This window comes from Ruditapes philippinarum, unplaced genomic scaffold, assembly GCF_026571515.1.
Source record: "Ruditapes philippinarum isolate M1 unplaced genomic scaffold, ASM2657151v2 ctg1451_1_1_1_1, whole genome shotgun sequence".
Classification (NCBI taxonomy): Eukaryota; Metazoa; Mollusca; class Bivalvia; order Venerida; family Veneridae; genus Ruditapes; species Ruditapes philippinarum.
This window is the reverse complement of record NW_026857524.1, coordinates 159,580-177,746: the sequence shown is the minus strand read 5'-3', so window position 1 is coordinate 177,746 and position 18,167 is coordinate 159,580. Positions and strand designations below refer to the sequence as shown.

General features: G+C 30.4%; 1 protein-coding gene across 1 annotated transcript in view; it reads right to left on the bottom strand.

Moving 5' to 3' along the window:
* Positions 1-624: 624 nt before the first annotated feature.
* LOC132750058 (uncharacterized) overlaps positions 625-18,167 on the bottom strand; it is a 29,004-nt gene continuing 11,461 nt past the window's right edge. Inside the window, exons 10-31 of the mRNA XM_060739997.1 lie at positions 14,934-18,137; positions 14,271-14,408; positions 13,997-14,083; positions 13,221-13,341; positions 12,561-12,598; positions 12,037-12,092; positions 11,514-11,553; positions 10,991-11,043; positions 10,471-10,636; positions 9,799-10,003; positions 9,525-9,580; positions 8,598-8,690; positions 8,067-8,157; positions 7,812-7,863; positions 7,135-7,250; positions 5,503-5,630; positions 4,610-4,704; positions 4,025-4,124; positions 3,424-3,482; positions 3,052-3,130; positions 2,158-2,223; positions 625-1,856 (exon numbers count right to left, since the gene is read on the bottom strand). Of these exons, the coding sequence (XP_060595980.1) occupies positions 1,806-1,856; positions 2,158-2,223; positions 3,052-3,130; positions 3,424-3,482; positions 4,025-4,124; positions 4,610-4,704; positions 5,503-5,630; positions 7,135-7,250; positions 7,812-7,863; positions 8,067-8,157; positions 8,598-8,690; positions 9,525-9,580; positions 9,799-10,003; positions 10,471-10,636; positions 10,991-11,043; positions 11,514-11,553; positions 12,037-12,092; positions 12,561-12,598; positions 13,221-13,341; positions 13,997-14,083; positions 14,271-14,408; positions 14,934-18,137 (5,094 nt within the window). The 3' untranslated portion in view covers positions 625-1,805. The remainder of the gene's footprint in view (positions 1,857-2,157; positions 2,224-3,051; positions 3,131-3,423; positions 3,483-4,024; positions 4,125-4,609; positions 4,705-5,502; positions 5,631-7,134; positions 7,251-7,811; positions 7,864-8,066; positions 8,158-8,597; positions 8,691-9,524; positions 9,581-9,798; positions 10,004-10,470; positions 10,637-10,990; positions 11,044-11,513; positions 11,554-12,036; positions 12,093-12,560; positions 12,599-13,220; positions 13,342-13,996; positions 14,084-14,270; positions 14,409-14,933; positions 18,138-18,167) is intronic.

The following is an 18,167-nucleotide window of genomic DNA, read 5'->3' as shown; positions in this document are numbered from 1 at the left end:
TACAGAATCGTAATGCACCATTTTCAACCAGTATTCTTAGCCAAAATTTAAATCTGTTAATTTAGTCCATGTAAAATTGGCAACAGTGTTTGTTCAGTTTCAAGTAACACAATCTTTTTGGCATTTATAGACATTTTTCAAAGTAATATAAAACAGGCCTACTGCAAAAAATCCACAGTCTGTCAATTGAGTACCAAATATTTTCATATGTGAAACGATAAATCAGTTCATGGCCCCTTTAATCAGTAAAATGTCTATGTATTTTTAAAGATAACTCCTTGCCTGATTTAAACGGCAGTTTTAGTTCTTATCTTCTAAATTTGAAAATGCATATCATCTGCATGCAGCTTACTTTAAATAAAATGGGAAACTAAAATCTGGATCACAAGATTCAGCTTCCGATATTTTTTTTTTTCATGCGCATTGGTCATATTTTTCAAATCACTCGATCTTGCTATAACAAATACAAAAACTCCAAGCTGACCTTCCAAGGATTAACTTTATTAAACTTTATTGAATTTATCTTTCTGCTTTTGATTGTGTTGGGTCTCTATTAATTGCTATCTCTAGATCAGACATGTAGCACCTATATAATATAGGTCAATGTGTTCAATTAAAAACAAATATTTCTTTTTTACACTTTATTTTTCAAGTAAAACATTAAACTTAATTAAAAATTAACAACATCTTAAAATAGAAAATTTGAAATTGTTATAGTTTATACAACACATGAGAAAAATGTCAGATCATCAATATTTACAAATCTCAATCCATTCAGAACGACATCAAGTTACTTTAACACATTTCATCATACATAATCATAACCCGAGTTTATACTTACTGGTTTCAGTAACATAGTAAGATTGTGTTAGTATTTTATATATACACTGTCCAAATCAACTTTGTGTCTATTTCATAAATGAAATACAGAAAACATTCACTAATAAAAACTACTCAATCACAAATTGTTTAAAAAAATACAAACATTCTTACAACATATTTATGCAGAGTAAAATTTACTAATGTAACCAAGCTAAAGTCTAAAATACATATATCACAGTTGCAAAATCACATTTCAATGGTAAATGTTTTAATCAAACTTCTAAAAAGGTGATAACAATAAATAACTCTGCTAAATAAAGGAATTGTATACATTGCAAAAAAAATTATTTACAAAGCTAACAAATGTAAAGTTACTTTTTTATAAGTTTGGTATACTTCACTGTCTCAACATATATTTGAGATAGCATATAATTCTGCAAGAAATCTTCATTCAAAACTCATAACGAAGGTGAGAATTATTTCTGTGTCAGTGCTTTTATAAGATACTTTATACCTTTAACCTGTAGCAATCTGTTTTAGAATTATCCATTAAAGTTGTTGCATTCCTTAAATAGATATGTATAGCGTCCATTTTTAGGACTGTCTAATATACATTTGGGGAATTCATGATGAAAATTTGAAATTTAGAACATTATAGCCAGATTGCACATTGATTGGAGGAAAAGACTTTTTCATTTTTTGTTCCAGCATTCTATGGGTAAATTTTGTTTGGTGGTTGTTGCACAATTTTAATTCTCCTTTTCTTCTTGTTATGTGCTATTATCTTTTCATAAATACAAATGTAATAAGATCATGGTGACAAAAACAAAATATTGGAAATCAATCAGGTAAAAATAAATATGCTTACATGAAAATCTAATTTTTCTTCATGAAAAGCAAAAAAATTTAATTTGCTAAAGATAATTTTATCCATGATACTATCTCAAAAGCATTCAACTAACAATTTTATCATGTTACTGGATTTAAAACATTTGTTGAAGTTTCATCTTTACATCCATATACTGTTGCCTTTGCTGAAAAACAAATAAAATTAATAAAATTTAAGATTCCCGTTATCTAAAATTTTGATTTCAGGTTAAAAAAAATTTACAAATACCAATTGAATCTATTTAGGAATTATGACCCATTTAGTCTGCTGATTTAACTTTATAAAACATTGTTTTGCTGGTTTGAAAATACAACTTTGACCTACTGATTCATATATAAACTTTCTATACAACTTTATTCTGCCTAATCAAATATAATTCCCCAATACCTGCTCCCCAGAGCACCCCCTACCTCCAATAATAATAATTTGTTCTGTGCAGATCATACCGTTTCTGCCACTAATTTCTTTTGCAAAGCTGCCATATCCTTCTTCATCTGCTCTTGGAAGTTTTTCTGTTGGAAAAAAAAAATTAAAATTCATCTAAGAATTATTTTTGGTATCAGTTTATAGGTATATGTATCACAAGTGGCGAAACTAAACAAGAGCATCACATTCTTGTCTGCTAAGGGAAACAACTAAAAAATTTAAATACAAGAGTGTTCTGGCTGTTATGCACTTCACTCCACAATAAGATGAATAACTTTTTGATTGGGACTGTTCAGTATATTGGTATTTAAACAAAAGTATAATCATTTTCCATGTAAAAAGTGGCATAACTCTAGGAAAAATGCTCAGTTAATTATGTCCCTAAGTCATACAGATGTACCTTGTCCTCATTAGCAAGAATGCTGTGGATAAGTATATCTTAGTTCTTAAAATTTTCTATTAATAACAAACAAAAACCAAAGTAAAAGAGCGACATAACTACAAAAATATTTTATTCAGGACAATACCCCTTGTCTTAAATCTGCACCTTGTCATTACGGTCAAGTTTCATGTTGATACCTTTGAAAAGGCATGATTATTGAACAGTATTAAAGATTTTGTTCAAAAACAACTTCAGCAACTAAGTGATCATAATAACTTTTAAAAAAAAAGAAGACAAACTAAAAATAAAGTGGCATAGTAGCATAATCAGCTTCGGGATATTTCTCATAGGAATTCATTCTCAGAGGAACTACAGCCAACTTGCAAAAGGTTGGGGATTCAACATATTTGAGATGTATCAAGTTTAGTGGAGATCTTTTTAGCTGGGATTCAAGATAATTTTTAGTAAAAACTTCAATAATGAGAATTATAAAAAAAATAAAAGCTTATAATATAAGATTACATGTACTTACATGTGCATTGTAATTATACTTGTTCACTTTCTTGGATTTGTCCAGGAAGCAAGAATGCAGCTTCTTCATATTGTTCAGTCTTAATCAAAAACATATACACGACAGTGACATATTAGATATTTATTACCTCTACAATATAATATACTGTATAATAACTTCTCTGCTAAAAATGTTTCCATCTTTGATGCTTTAGATGACTTGTGGCTCTTTAAGATTAAGATCAAAAAATCTTAAATAAATTCTACAAAACCAGAAAGATAAATTGATGAAAATTTTTATTCATTTTTCAGAAGTGACTAAAGAACAGAAAAATTAGAACTAAACTCATATCATTAAGTTTTCTATTAAATTTAAACCCTTGAACGATTTTACCTTTTAATCTGTGATTCCTCATTACATATGAGTGTATCAAACTGTGACTTGAAATATTCCTAAAAGAATAATTAAGAAAAATACTAATATGTTATCAACATGATTTCAAAACATATATTAATCCATAACTGCTGTAACTTAAAGTATAGAACTCGCTTTAAGCCTGCATATTGTGACTAGTCTGACCAGACACAATATAATACTGTTGGTAACTCAATTTTTATATTGTGTTACTAAAATCTCTTTCAATGAACTGTTCCAAACTAAAGATATCCATGACAGTTCATTAAGGATATTCAGCTGAATGAATAATATAAGCTTGACATTTTTATGTGATAAAAAGTGATCTATGATGTACATGTAAGTCTAAATACTGGTCTGTTGATATACATACATATATTAATTATTTACTTTGTTTACCATGAATGTGAAATTCAAATACACAGGTACTGAAGATTTCATTGATATGTTAATTTGGAGATCAAAAATATTATGACAAATACAATTTTGTATGCTGTGCAGCCAAATCAATTCAACTACAATTATCTGCTTCAAAAATCTGGTCGATTTTTATATCTATTTCTTAAAATATAAGAAATACCTCCATTTTCTTTTCTGCATCACTAAGTCGTTCAATATCATTCTCAAGAGCTGTCAATTCTAGTAACATTTTAGCGCTGAAGTCATCTGTGATATTAGACCTGAAAATACTCCTATATATAACAATGATGGCCATGAAAATTTACACAAGAAAAATTTATGATAATATGCATATTTGTAAGTTTAATTGAAACTAATCTGAATCTATCAAAGATTGTTCTGTTTTTACTGGTAAAAGGTACTTTATAATACTGCAGGCTTGTAATGTTGCTTTTCACTGGATAACCGTGGCGTTATATGGTTTTATATGCATGGCTGCTATCAAATTATGAAGAAATCTTACTTTTTTCTGTAAAAAATGAAGTTTCCAGTATCATAAATTCATAACATAAATATTCCTGACAGGCAATATGACCGTATATAAATGGTTGTTAGCAATATAACCTTATCCTGGCAGCTCGGGTTATATTTACAAACAACCTTTAATATAGGGTCATATAACCTGTCAATAATCTTTATAACTAATAATATATTGGTATGGTCATTATCAGTGAACAGTCATTTAAACTGAATTCTTTCTACTTACAAGTATTGCTGTTGCTCTACTAATGTATGGTGAAAATGTTTTTGTGTTTCCTTTAAAGTTTCCTTTGTGAATCTTTCAATCTTTTGTTTTTTATCCTGTAAATGAAAATGTCTATAATAATGATTGTTTATAGTATACATGATATATATGATTTATTGCACGTTATATTTCCATCTTGGACAAGTATGTCACAGCCACTTCAATTGTATATGATTACCAATCAGGAAGTCTTTTTACAAAGCTAGTTACAAGTACCTTATCTTAACAAAGTTAGTGACACAAAAACTGTCACATAGTAAAACATTTTTACATGATTCTGGAAACATGGCAAGCTTTTTCCTGAAGAACATAACATTTGTTATAACAAGTATTGTATCATACTTTTCTTTATAATAAGGAATACAAAAAAAACTTGCCCTAAGGTACTCAACAATCTCACAGATAGGAAGTGGACAAACTTAACTACTTAACTTGTGTTATTAGACACTTAAATTTAATCTATAATAACAAAAACATAAAAGGGTCATAACTCATGTGTTTCTTATCAATACAATGGACAATATCCTGTATAATAATCATCATTGCCTTCATAAAAATATTCCAGACACCAGTAAAAAAAAATCCCTCTGATTTCAGTGGGGGTATTAAACCTTTACTAGGATAAATATCTAAAACAGACTTGTCTATCATTAAATCTGGACAAAACCATTTATCATTTTTAGGGAATATTTCAAAATATGTATTGACTGAAAAGTCAACAGTTCAAACAATGATTTGGTTTTCAATGGTCTCAAGTGTAGAATCTGGGGCCTCCATTTGGCTAAGGGCTTATAAGGTCTGCTACTAGGTAAGAATTATAAAACAGCTAAACTTTTTCATTGATCATGTTTTACCCTTAAATGATGTTGTATATCAGTTCCAAATGCTGCCATAACAGTAGACAGTCCTGACTGGAAACCAAAGTCAATTTCAGTCTCCTCTGTGCCATCACTGTACAAACTAGGTGCTTGTGGAGTATTCACTGAAAAAAAGAATATGACTATAAGAATCTTACACTGGCTGCCGGTACAGACCGAATTTCTAGCTTGAGGGTCACTGTTAATGTTGGTAACGAGGCTCTGCCGAGTTTCCACTAAACAGAAACAGTTACCCGAGAGCTAGATATTCTGGTCTGTACCCATAGCCGGCGTTTGGTTCTTTTTTCTTGCATATTACATTTTAATTATTTTTAGAACAGAAATTACGAAAACTGATATTCTCATTGACACTTTTTTCTTGTAGTAGGGTATGAAGTTATAACTTCATTCATAACAGTAAAATGACGTCATCCTAAGAACGCAATTCATTCATAAAAGGCGCGCGTCAATGACGTCATTTAAAGCACGCGACTTGTCTTACATGGGGGTGTAAGACAGGGTTTTCGAGCACCGGTGTAAACGGTAGATAATCCTGTCTGATATGCAAGAATAACTCATCTTGACTAATGCACTGAGTACCTTTATATCATTCAGTTTTACTTGACTTTTCTAGATGATAAAAGATGACAACTTTCAATTAAAACTCAACTGAATTTTAAGCCTGCATCAGCTCATGAACAAAAGTTTTCAGAATATATACAGCCTCTTGCTTTAAAAATCATCCAGACAACTAAAACATTTTAAGCTTGAAATCAAATTTGCCTCGATTATTTGCAGGTAAGAAGCTACCTTTGCAAGCAAAGGAATGGAAAAAAATCATTCCAAATATGGTTTACATGACTAAATTGTATTTTTCATTGTACTGTAAGGACATGTACAGCATATCCTGCTCTAAAATTAATCTAATTAAAGTTAGAAAGATGGGTAGAAGAACTATAATAAAATTATAACAAGAGCTGACGGTAGGACAGCAACGCTAGACTATTCTTAGTGCTTGATAGTAAAAGAGCCTTGATAATGTAAAATTTTCTAAGTTTACAAAAGGGAATTTTTTTTCTTTAAATTCATGTTACAGTTATAGGCCTTGGAGAGAGTCCTATTACGCTCTCAAAGAAGAGTGTAATATTTCAACTTGTTTGAAAGCCAGATGTCAATAGAATATGAAAATATCGTGAGGTGGTATGCAAACTTGTACATAAATTCTAAGTCAAAAAAGGGGCATAATTCTGTCTAAATGCTTAATAAAGTTACCTCCTCCTATCTACAGGTTGGGGTCATGATGGTGAACAAGTGTGCAAAGTTTCAAAGCCATATGTTAATGGACTTTGAAAATATTTGAGGTATAACAAAAACTTTACTTAAATTCTAAGTCAAAAAAGGGGCATAATTCTGTCAAAATGCTTGATACAGTTACCTCCTCCTGTGTACAGGTTAGGGTCATGATGGTGAACAAGTGTGCAAAGTTTCAAAGCCATATGTCAATGGACTTTGAAAATATTTGAGGTATTACAAAAACTTTAACATAAGTGGTTACGCCGACCGACGCAGACGCTCGGGTGACTACAATAGCTCTACTTATTCTTATCGAATAGTCGAGCTAAAAAGTACCTGCTGGATCAAATTTGAATAATTTCTTTGGTACAAAGACTGACTTTTCCATCTCATCTTCTGATTCTACCTGGGAGCTGATTGAAGACTCCAAACTTCTATTCTCCTCTATATCTTAAATACAGTCAAGGTTTAAAGTAGGAATATAATCATCTGAACCCTTAATGGATTTGTTATGATTTGAATTTCCAAGTCTTGTTCATGAATTTAATGTAATAATTAAACTGAGAAGCCAATGGCAAAGGGTCTAATCTGACTGCACAAATAACAACCTGTCCTGGCTCTATGTTTCTGACCTAATGTTTTACCTATTACAGGACAACATGGTTCGTATAAATTGGAAAAAAAATTAAAAGAGATGTTAAAAAACATTTTTAAAGGTGTCATAAAATACCATCCTTTCTTACCTACTTGTGGCAAATGACTTCAGAAAAATGTTAGGATGAAATTTCATATTGCAAGCATTTAAAATGCTATCTGTCTCATTAGCTCCGAACATTATAAATTTCATGTACTTATGAATATGTCAAATACATTTGCCATTTCATTACATGTTCTTGAAAAAATATTGCCAGTTAAACCTGTCCAACAGTTATATCATAGTTGACATATTCTGCATATACATGTATAATGATCGTAAAAGGTTAAAAGTTCAATAAAATTTTGTGAAGGATATTGAAAATCTTCTCTTTAAACTTGATCTTGTAGGTCGCATTTCAGATGATGGACCTATAATAAATAAACAATTAACATTATTAAAAACTTCATTAGTGTTACCACTCAACTGGTTCAATGGTAGATAATTTACAGTCTTTTTTTAACTAAAGCACAGGGTACACAAATTTATTTAATAAGATCTTAAAAAGTTTCATGAAAATCTATTTTAAAATTTCTTAATTTCGCTATATAATTTTTCATCTTAAAATGATCACCTGAGGTAAAGCCACTTTCAGCAAGGAGTTTCATATTTTGCTGTAAAAGTTTCTCTTTAAATCTGTCTTCATCATCAGCACTCTCATCACTCTGTAATAAAAATATATACATTTAAATACACACATGATGAAATGTTCACTTTTTATTTCTATTTCTTAATAATAATTTCATTCTTGTATCAAGCTTCTACACAAAATTTAAAGTTTCTGATGAGAATAATATTGTTTTTAACCTAAAATAACAACTTGATACAGATAAAAGGCATTTGTACATAGGGCATAACAATACACTTAAAATATTTGTTTTCAGGGCAATAAAGTTTTTCCTCAAATCAGGCTAAGAATCAAACAAGAAAAACGATATTCAATGTAATTCTGTGAATATTTCTCTATAATCCTTTGCAGATTTTCATCTTTAAGAGCTCAGTACATGATCTGTCTAAGAATTTCAAATTTTATGTTTTTAGGCTTTTTGACCTCAAAGCAAAATATGACAAAATGTTATTTTTCTTTGAATGAAAGACATCATACGTGATTTAGTCCCTCATAGGATTTCAGACTCACAACTGCTTGGGATTCCATATCTTCTGAGCTATCACATTCTTCCTCGCTGTTTGGACCACTCTAAAAATAAACATTATCTGTCTATCAACGGTGTATAAATGCTGCACTTTAATTCTATAATATAAAAGTTGGCCTACAATAACACAGTGTTACTGTAAGCTCTACTTTTAACCTTATAATCATATATGAAATAGGTTGCTTTCAAATGAATGTTCTCATGGCATAAACCATTATGTTACACAGTTTCTTACTTGAACGCTACCGGTAATTATTTGGTTGGGTTTTAAGCCACACCAAGAACTGATATGGTCATATGGTCACTTTTCAACTGGTGAGAAAATTATCCAAAGGTCCTGGTAGGATTCAAACCCACAGTGCTGAATGGCAAGTCAACCGCTTTTGTCTCTAGGCTATTGACACCCTATATTTTACTTAAAGGGTAATTTGAATAATAAAAAAAAAAGTAATTGCAATTGTCATAAACACACCTTAACTTGCTACATCAAATTAGAACATTTAACACTACATTTTAACATTATAAATTTGCTACAAATGTTTAAAAGTTTGTCTGGTAATCTGTAATTAATATCTTCTTAATAGACCATTTGAAATAGATTACAATTTCATTCCTAACAAATTAATTTAGTGGAGTTTTAAAGTCACCAAAAACATATGGCTGTTTTCCAGCTTAACTGCTAACGAAGGCTTTATGTGCTCATCCATGGTATGTTTCAGGCATGAGTAGGCTCCTCATTAAAACCAACCTTCTGTCAACTAACTGGATAGGGTACTGACACTGGCAAGATTTTAAACCACAACTGTGAAGGGTGGGTGGTTCCAAATCAGCAACTTTAACTACTCAATATGAAATACTGAAATATGTAGAAAACTTACCATATTGAGTGAAATTGAGCAGTTTTCCTGTATTTGTTCAACATCAATATCATCTTCTGAAATATGTGTCACAGGTTATTACATAACAACATTTTGATTGAAAAACATTCAAAACTTAAACCAGGTATAACAGTATTACAATTTCTCTTAAACAAATCAAAAAGACAATTCAAAGAATACTGTCACAAAATTCATTCAAATGACTGTCAGAAATATTATAAACTCATTGTTCACAAGTATTGTGTTGAATAATTAAATTAAGTTCATTACATACTATATTTATTTCCTTTTTTGTTTCTTTTCCTTGGTGACGATGGAGTTGGTATACTGTCATTTATATCTTCTAAACTTTTTAATGACTTCATACTTGGGGTAAGTATTGGCGTTTTTAATGATAAGCTAGGAATTGTCAATGGGGTGCCCATTTGCTGTAAATATTCCTTCATCATGTGCAATTTGTCCTCAAGTAAGCTGCCATCCTGTAGATGATAAAATTTTATTAAACATGAATTTTAAAGTAAAACCCAATTTTCTGTTTGACAGAGCTGTTTATGTTTGCATTTTTATAAACAAATATATGATGTTATATCTAAGTAAGGTATACACTTAATGAATAGATCATTAATTTATTTCAAATGCAATAAAAGAACAAATTTGACGATTAAATGACAATCTCTCGGAAACAGCAAGAATGCTAAAACAACAGTATCATAATTAAAGTCAAGAATTAACAATAGATAAAAGAAGCTAAAAAATGAGAGAGAAAATTGAGCTGATAAGTATTTTACCTACCAGAATAAATGGAAATATAGAATGTATTGAGAGTAAAATATCTAAATACTATATATATGATTTGAAATACCCCACTCAATGAGAACAGGCTCTATAATGTAGACTGACCAAATCCATTTAAGAGATTCAACAGGTTAATGATTAAAAAACTTACTTCTTTCATCAATCCATCTTGTTCATCATCAGAGTTATCTTCACTGGCTATACTATCATCAATGTCCTGATAATATCTGTTCTTGTTCTTCTTACTAGCTTTGTAAGTCTTTGAAGATTTTTTCAGTTTTGGTGTTTTCTTACGTTCTAATATCCAACTTTTCTCACTTAAGAAATAATTTACATTAAAAGTTTAATTACCAAAGAAAGCATTTTATTTTATAAAATACATGAAATACATTCTTATAGATTATTTCTTCTGACTAAATGAGTTAAACAAAGCATGATACATATTGATGATAAAGGATATAAGTACATGGATATCCATTTAAAAATGTAATGTTTTTCAAAGCACTAAAAAAATGACATTCATTACAATATACACAATGATGTATACATTTTATTGATCAAATCATGGCTCTAAAAAATCACTTAATCCTGTTACTTTTGTGTTCATTCTAATTTAAGTAAGACCTTAACATTAACTTCAAGTCAGTGATTTTTTTTAATGTAATTATTACCTCCTGTTATATATGTTTTGACTGCTATCTAATAGACTTACAGATTCTGTGCTCTACAAAAACAATGTATAAGATAAATACAATGACAAAATACATTCTTTTCTCCTCTTAATCTTTTGTTTCCACTGTTAAATAATTCTAAAATGGATTTGCATAAGCAATTTAAAAAAAAAATTCAATCTAACTATAAGTTTAACCAGACAGGCTTATTTGGTTAAAATGTACTTTCAGTTCTTTTCATCTACAGCTTTTATTTTCAAAATTTAAATAAATTTCTAAAGTAACCAAATCAATACTGTGAAGAAAAACAAGCACCTTAACATGTTTACAACTGCTTTATGAATAACACATTTTTTAAATGTACTAAAATTTGGCAATATAAATTCTATCATATATCTTTTAGTTTACTTCCTTCAGGAATTAGTATCTACTAACCCTAAATAATAAAGAAATCTAAGATAACAGTAGACTTCTACTATTTTGTAAATTGTACAATATTTGAAACCAAAATAAAAGATCTTACCATTCTGGATCTACACTCACTCTTTTCATCTTCACTTTCACTAGAAATTGAAACAGTTACTTAACTTAATAAGGTATTGAAAGTCTTTTGTGTATCTTTTATAATGAAGGTATTATCATTTCTATCACCTAGACTGCATGATTAACTATTTCCAGAGTCTAATACCTTGATTTCAGTAAAAAGATTATTAAAGTCATGATTTGATCTTAGTCAACCTACACTTCGACCCTGCAGACATGTATGAATTAAGTCTGATGTGAAAAAGACTTTGGTTAATAAATTATGTTGGCAACCTTCCACACATGTTTGGCCAAAGCTACTGTTATTCGCACACAAAGCAAAAAATGGTTCCATTTATACTTTCAATAGTCAAGCTAAAGAAAACATGTATGTAAATGACTAGAATGAAAGTTAAAAATAAAATAATGTTGTTAACCTTGAGTGGGAAAAGATATTTAACAGTTTATTAATTCATATAGCCTGGTTACTCCTCATCAAATGATGTAAGAAAATAATATTATACCTCTCTGAAACCTCCTTATATTTAACAGTCTTTTTCTTTCTGGATTTTCTCTTAATCTGTAAATAGTGCAATATGGCATTACCATTATTGCTACTTAAACCATGTGTTTTTTATAACTAAACATCACATTTACCAAATCAAGTTTTGATAAAGTGATGTCCTTTAGGAAACACACTGAAATTCATACACTTTTAATTATTTTAATTAATCTGATACTGTTTTCATACATAAACATGCCAATTCTTATCTCTAGGACCAAGAACCAAATATCCTACAACAACTGACCACTGTTGATCTATGCAAATTAATCTAAATATTGAGATACAACAATCTAATTCTAATGGTCATAAACTGAATTTGACTTAACCTGAATTGTACCAAAACATTGAGAGTCCTATCTTTTATTTAATACAGGCAACCATACAGTGAAATTAGACAAAAAAGTTAAATCAGATTTATTCTTTATATGTTGAGAAGAAACACATTAATTAAGTTTAGGTTAAGCTTTGTTATTCAAATAATACCGGTTTGGACTTGGCTACATCGGAATCTTCATCATCCTCTGCAATAATAAAATAGTTTTGGAAAAATAATAAACATAATATTAAGCTTAAACATTTCAAATTCAAAGTGATACAAATATGCCTAACCTATAGCAAACTTCAGTTTAATCTTCACTAACATGATTTTTATTGCCACTGAGTTTGTCCACTGCATATCTCAATTTTGTTAATTGAACCATTTTGAGCACCAAATGTACTTTTCTTCAACTAATGAAACAATATTTTCAAATCAGATTTTGAGATAAGCAGTTAAAAACGAGCACAAACAATTACTGATTCAAAGAAATCTGATAAGTCTGGGGGATCTGGATTTCAATACTCGTATGTCAAATACTAATTATTAGGTAATATGTGACCTTAAATTTTCTAGTAGAGAAAGATGTTCCTCCATGCATTATTTTAGTCACTTACAAGAACCTGTGTAGAACTATAAATCTTTTGCAAGACAAATAGACAACTTCTACAAATAAAAGAATTCAAAGTCTTTCACTGGATATAAACAAACAGTATTGAAGGACAAGTCAACAATCTTAAACACTCAGCCATAAAGGCAATAGAATACTGACCAATTTTATTATCAGAAACAAGCAACAGTTTTATTGCTTTATCATTCTGTACTACCTGTGTCAGTGAGTTTACAGGACTGTGGTGTCTTAATCACACTAACATTTAGAGGATTGTACTGTTTTCTCTTGCCAGACCAAACTTTTGGTGTACATGAGATAGATTCAATGCATGGTGTCTGAAATATAGCAACAAATTATTCCTACAATTCACTTTCAACTTTTAAGCAAAATCTAATTAAGATAATTGTATACATAAAAAGTCATAGTTCAACATAGCAGTTTCTTAATTATATGTAGAAACGGAAAAAAAAACAAGAGTAAAGTGAATCATGATCTTTAATTGATCATTTGCTATCAGAGAGTTAGTAAAATGTCAAATTGCCAAGAATTTTATTAGTATACATGATTTTTTATTTTGCTTAGTTTCTTTCCCTATATTAGTTACTTACAGTGTCTCTTTTCTACCCAAAATGCAGATTAGATCAATATTTGATAAAACTAGAACTGCCACTGTCCCCGCATACTACCCCCGCATACTGCCCCGCATACTACTTTGTCAGAATCAACAGTGGCCATTTAGAGCTCAACCACAACCTCCCTGCCAAATCTGAAGTTACTAAGCCTGTGCATTGCTAAGTTATGTATTCTACATGCTTCAACTTCGTTGTATAAAGAAAATACTAGGTTCAACCCAGATACTTGTTGTAAAATTATATCTTACTCATTTTCAATTAAGAAGAGTGATAAATACTTTGTTACAAAAGAAAACAATCATTTCCAGTTAATTCCCTTGCACACATATTGTATAATGATCTTCAGGCAAATACTGACCTTGATATCTGCAATGTCATCATCCAGGTCTGCATTGATGGAAAAATTGAGATCTTTATCACATATCTGTCTCCTTGATGTGATTTCCTGAAAAGAACAAAAACAAATATTATTCTATAATGTCCGGCACAGCATAAGAAAGATTCAAAGACAGCAGAATTCAAAATCTTTTTTAAATGAGTGTGATTCAATTATTTTCAAACTTTGCTTAGGCAATTCTCAAACATAATACATCATTAACCATTTATGATAAAACAAAATGCCACTTAGTTACCTTTAGTATTTTACTGAATTGACTAATGTTTTGTTCCATCGATGAATCAATGATCATTGCTTCATCCTCACTAGGTAAGCTGGTCATCATACCTTTATTGAATGAATCAACAGAAGGAAACTCTCCTGTCACTCTTTCCTAAAATATTTGAATTAAACTTCAGAATTACAAGATAAGATAAATAAATACAGTTGACTCTCGGTAACTCGAAATCCAAGGGAAGAAACGGAATTTGAGTAACGTGGATCTGTCGCCATTACGTTGACATTCGTACATGTATATACGTTGACATTCGTACATGTATATACATGTGCCTGATTGAATGCGCAAAGAAATAGGTTTGTTATTGTTGATAGCGGCAATGCAGAAATATTTAACCATTAAAATGACGGTAAATCACTTACAACTACAATATATAAATGAACAAAATATATTATTCAAAATTCAATACCTGTAATAATTATTTATTACTAATTCAGCAGAATTCTAGCTAAAAAATTCTGATTATAATCTTTATCATAGGGAAAATATTAAAGTCCTCTATATTAATAAATGTTACATGTGTTAAAATGTGTATCTTTTTTCTATGACTAAACATTATCTCTTATTTAAGGATTAAATTTTTTTGAGCATTAATGAATTAGAATATAACCAAGGACTAACCTTTATAGCTTTGTTCCTCTTATTCTCTTTTCTGCTATTCTCTGCATACTCTTCAACATTGTCTTTATTTGTTCTGTACCATTTCTTTGTTTTCTTATCCTGAACTAGGTTAGTTTCCGCATGCTTATCATTTTGAAACTGGTCCTTTTCATGAGTAAGGTCTACCACCATTTCTTGGGAGCTATAATCTTGTAAGTTACTGCTATATGCTGGTATGTGATTAATACTGTTTTTATTCATGTTTAACCTTTCAGTTTTACTATCTTTCTTTTTCTTACTGCTTTCATGAGACTGATGTTTCTGCCTTCCTGAGGAATTCTTTTCACATTTTGAAACATTTCTATCATCAATTTCTTGAGAAAAACTTTCTTGAGAATCTAAGGATGAGTTCTCTATTTTTTCTACTTTTACTTTATGTTCTTTTGAGTTCGGCCTTTTCTTTTTATCAGGCTTTTTTTGTTTACTGCTGTTTAATTTATCCTTTCTGCCAACTTTCTCAGAAGCCATGGAAGCATTTTCACAATGTGCTTCAAAATCATAAGGATCATATGAGGGGGCTGTAGGAGGTTTCTCAGTATTCAAATTATTTCTATTCCAATAGTTTGTTTTGGACTTTAGGTATGACATTTGAAAAACCAAACTTTTTCCTTTTGCATTTGAAATAGTTTGAATGCTTTGTTGGGAAACAGCAAATGAATCATCACATTCCACTTTTTCAAAACTTTGTTCCATTGAAAATGTTGAATTCGTTTTCATTTTCTTTTCAGAATTTTTTCCTTCTTTACTAACTTTTGTTGCATTTTCTTTAGTTTTTACATAGGGTACAATTGCTTCTTGGAGTTCATGTATTTCTTCAACATTTTCTATTTCCATATTCAGTCCTTTATCAAACTGTTCACTTTCTTCCCTGAAATGTTCTCTTTCTGACAAGCTATTCTCATTATCAGTTAGCATCTTACTACAGCTATTATGCATCAAAACTTTACCTTTTTTGATATCTATAGTCTCAATATCAATCTTTCCATTTCTATTTTCTAGATCAAATTTACTTGAATATGACTTTTCATCAGGTTCTTTGTCTGCTTTTTTGGTGTTTGCAAATCCCTTTACTTGCTCATTAGACTTCTTGCCATCTTTCTTTGACTTTTCCCTACCTTTAGTAGTATTTTTATTACAAATGTTACCTAGTTCTTTTAAAACAGGCCTGGAAACATCAGAGTGTGCATTAAAAGCATGATTTTCAGTCTTTGCTTCTTCACTAGTATCATTTCTCCTTGGTTTCAAAGATGATCTCTTTTTTCGCTTTGATGTGTTCCAGCGACCATTTTCCATTTTATAACGCCTTGCATTATAACTGTCATCACTTTCAATGTACAGTGAGTCAGAAGAATCAGAGTAAGACATTGGTGAAGACACACATGGTATTAATTTACTTAAAGCATATTTATCATCTATCTCCATTGTTTCCTCCACAACCTCTTTCTTGCTTTTATTATTTCCTTTAATCAATTTATTTTTAGCTGAAGATTTTTTACTGTTTGCACTATATGATGCTCCTGAATTTATGTTTTCTTTGATTTCAGCTGTCTCATCATCTAATTCATGAGGATGATTTAGATGTTCTGTTTTAAATTTGTTATCTTCAACAACATCACTGAGTTTATGCTCACACTCTAAATTTTCATTTTGGGGCTTGTTATGCTGCTCATCAACTTGAGTGTCACTTTCTTGTGATTGTCTGTTAGGCAGGTTAAATGAAACTCTTGATTTTCTTTTATTTGTGTCTTTTTCAGGTTCTGAGGAGTTCTTATTCTTCTTGAGACTAGATTTTATTTTCTGTTCATTAACTGCTATTTTACTTGGACTATTTTCTGGTGTTTTCCTATCCATACTTTTTTCCTGTGTCTTCTCTGTGGAAGGGACTGTCATTTGTGATTTATGTTTACCTTGACTTCCAATGCTTTCACTACTGCTAGATGGTGAAGAAATTTCCTCAGGTCTTCTATTTTCAAGCCCTTTATTACTCTGATTGCCTCTTTTTCTCAATGACCTTCCTACTTTTTTATTATCAGATTTATTTTCATTGGCATCATTATCTGCTTTTTGTACCTTTTCTGTTCGTTTAGCTCTTCCCCTTTTTAAATCTCTTTGTTCAATCAGTTCACTTTTATCTTGTCTGTCCTTGTCTAGATTTTTGTTAAAATATTTCTTGCCTTCACCCTTCAATTCATCATAACATTTTTCATCTTTCCTCTGTTTGCATTGATCTTTGGCCTTGAATTTGTCAGTATCTTTACTCTTTATTTCATAGCACTCTTTTTCATTATCTCCTCCTTGTTTTGGTCTATCATGCTGCTTTCCAGTAGTAACATTGTTTTCATTTTCAACATGTTTAGAAATAACTGGCTCTTCCTGTTTACAAACAGCTTTCCTTTTTATGTTTGCTTCCTTTCTGTTGTCTTCACCACTTTTTGTTTTATATCTTTTATCTAAAACCTGCTTATCTGATGTTCTTTTTTTGTGAAAATATGGATCTGGATCAGAAAAGGCATACACATCACCATCATTATCACCTTCTTTAACCTCTTTTGACTTTGATCTTTCATTGTCACCCTGTATTTCCTCTTTTAATATATCTTCATTATTTTCCAAATCATGAAGTTCCTTCAATGATTCATCAATATCTGTAAAGCTTTTCTTCTTTGTCATCCCTTTCTTTTTTCCACTGCCCGTTTTTTCATCATCCTTTCCAACAGACCCCAAATGATCAATCTGAACTATATTTGTACCCTTCTTGCTTTTAGTTTTATTACGCTTTTTTCCATTAACAGAGGTGTTGGATTTTGATTTACACTCCATTTCTTCTTCTGTACAAGATTGTTTGTCTGAACAAATTGAATTTTCCAAACTGTCTGGAATACTGACAACAGGTTCATTAATACTGACAGCATGAAAACCAAAATTTGTATCCTTTCCATCAGTGGTACTTTCAATGACATTTTCCTTGTCTCCTTCAACTGAAGTATCCTCCTCAGTTACCTCATTTAATGGTGTGAATTTATCACGATTATCTTTCACATTCTTCAATTTGCCTTCTGCTTGTTGATTTTGAGCAGTCTTTCTGGACATTACCTTTTTAGAATTCTTCCTTGTTTCAATTTTCTCTCCAAAAATACTTGAAGATGCATCAACTTCATTAGTTTCCTTAATAAGACAAAACAGATCTATTTAGAC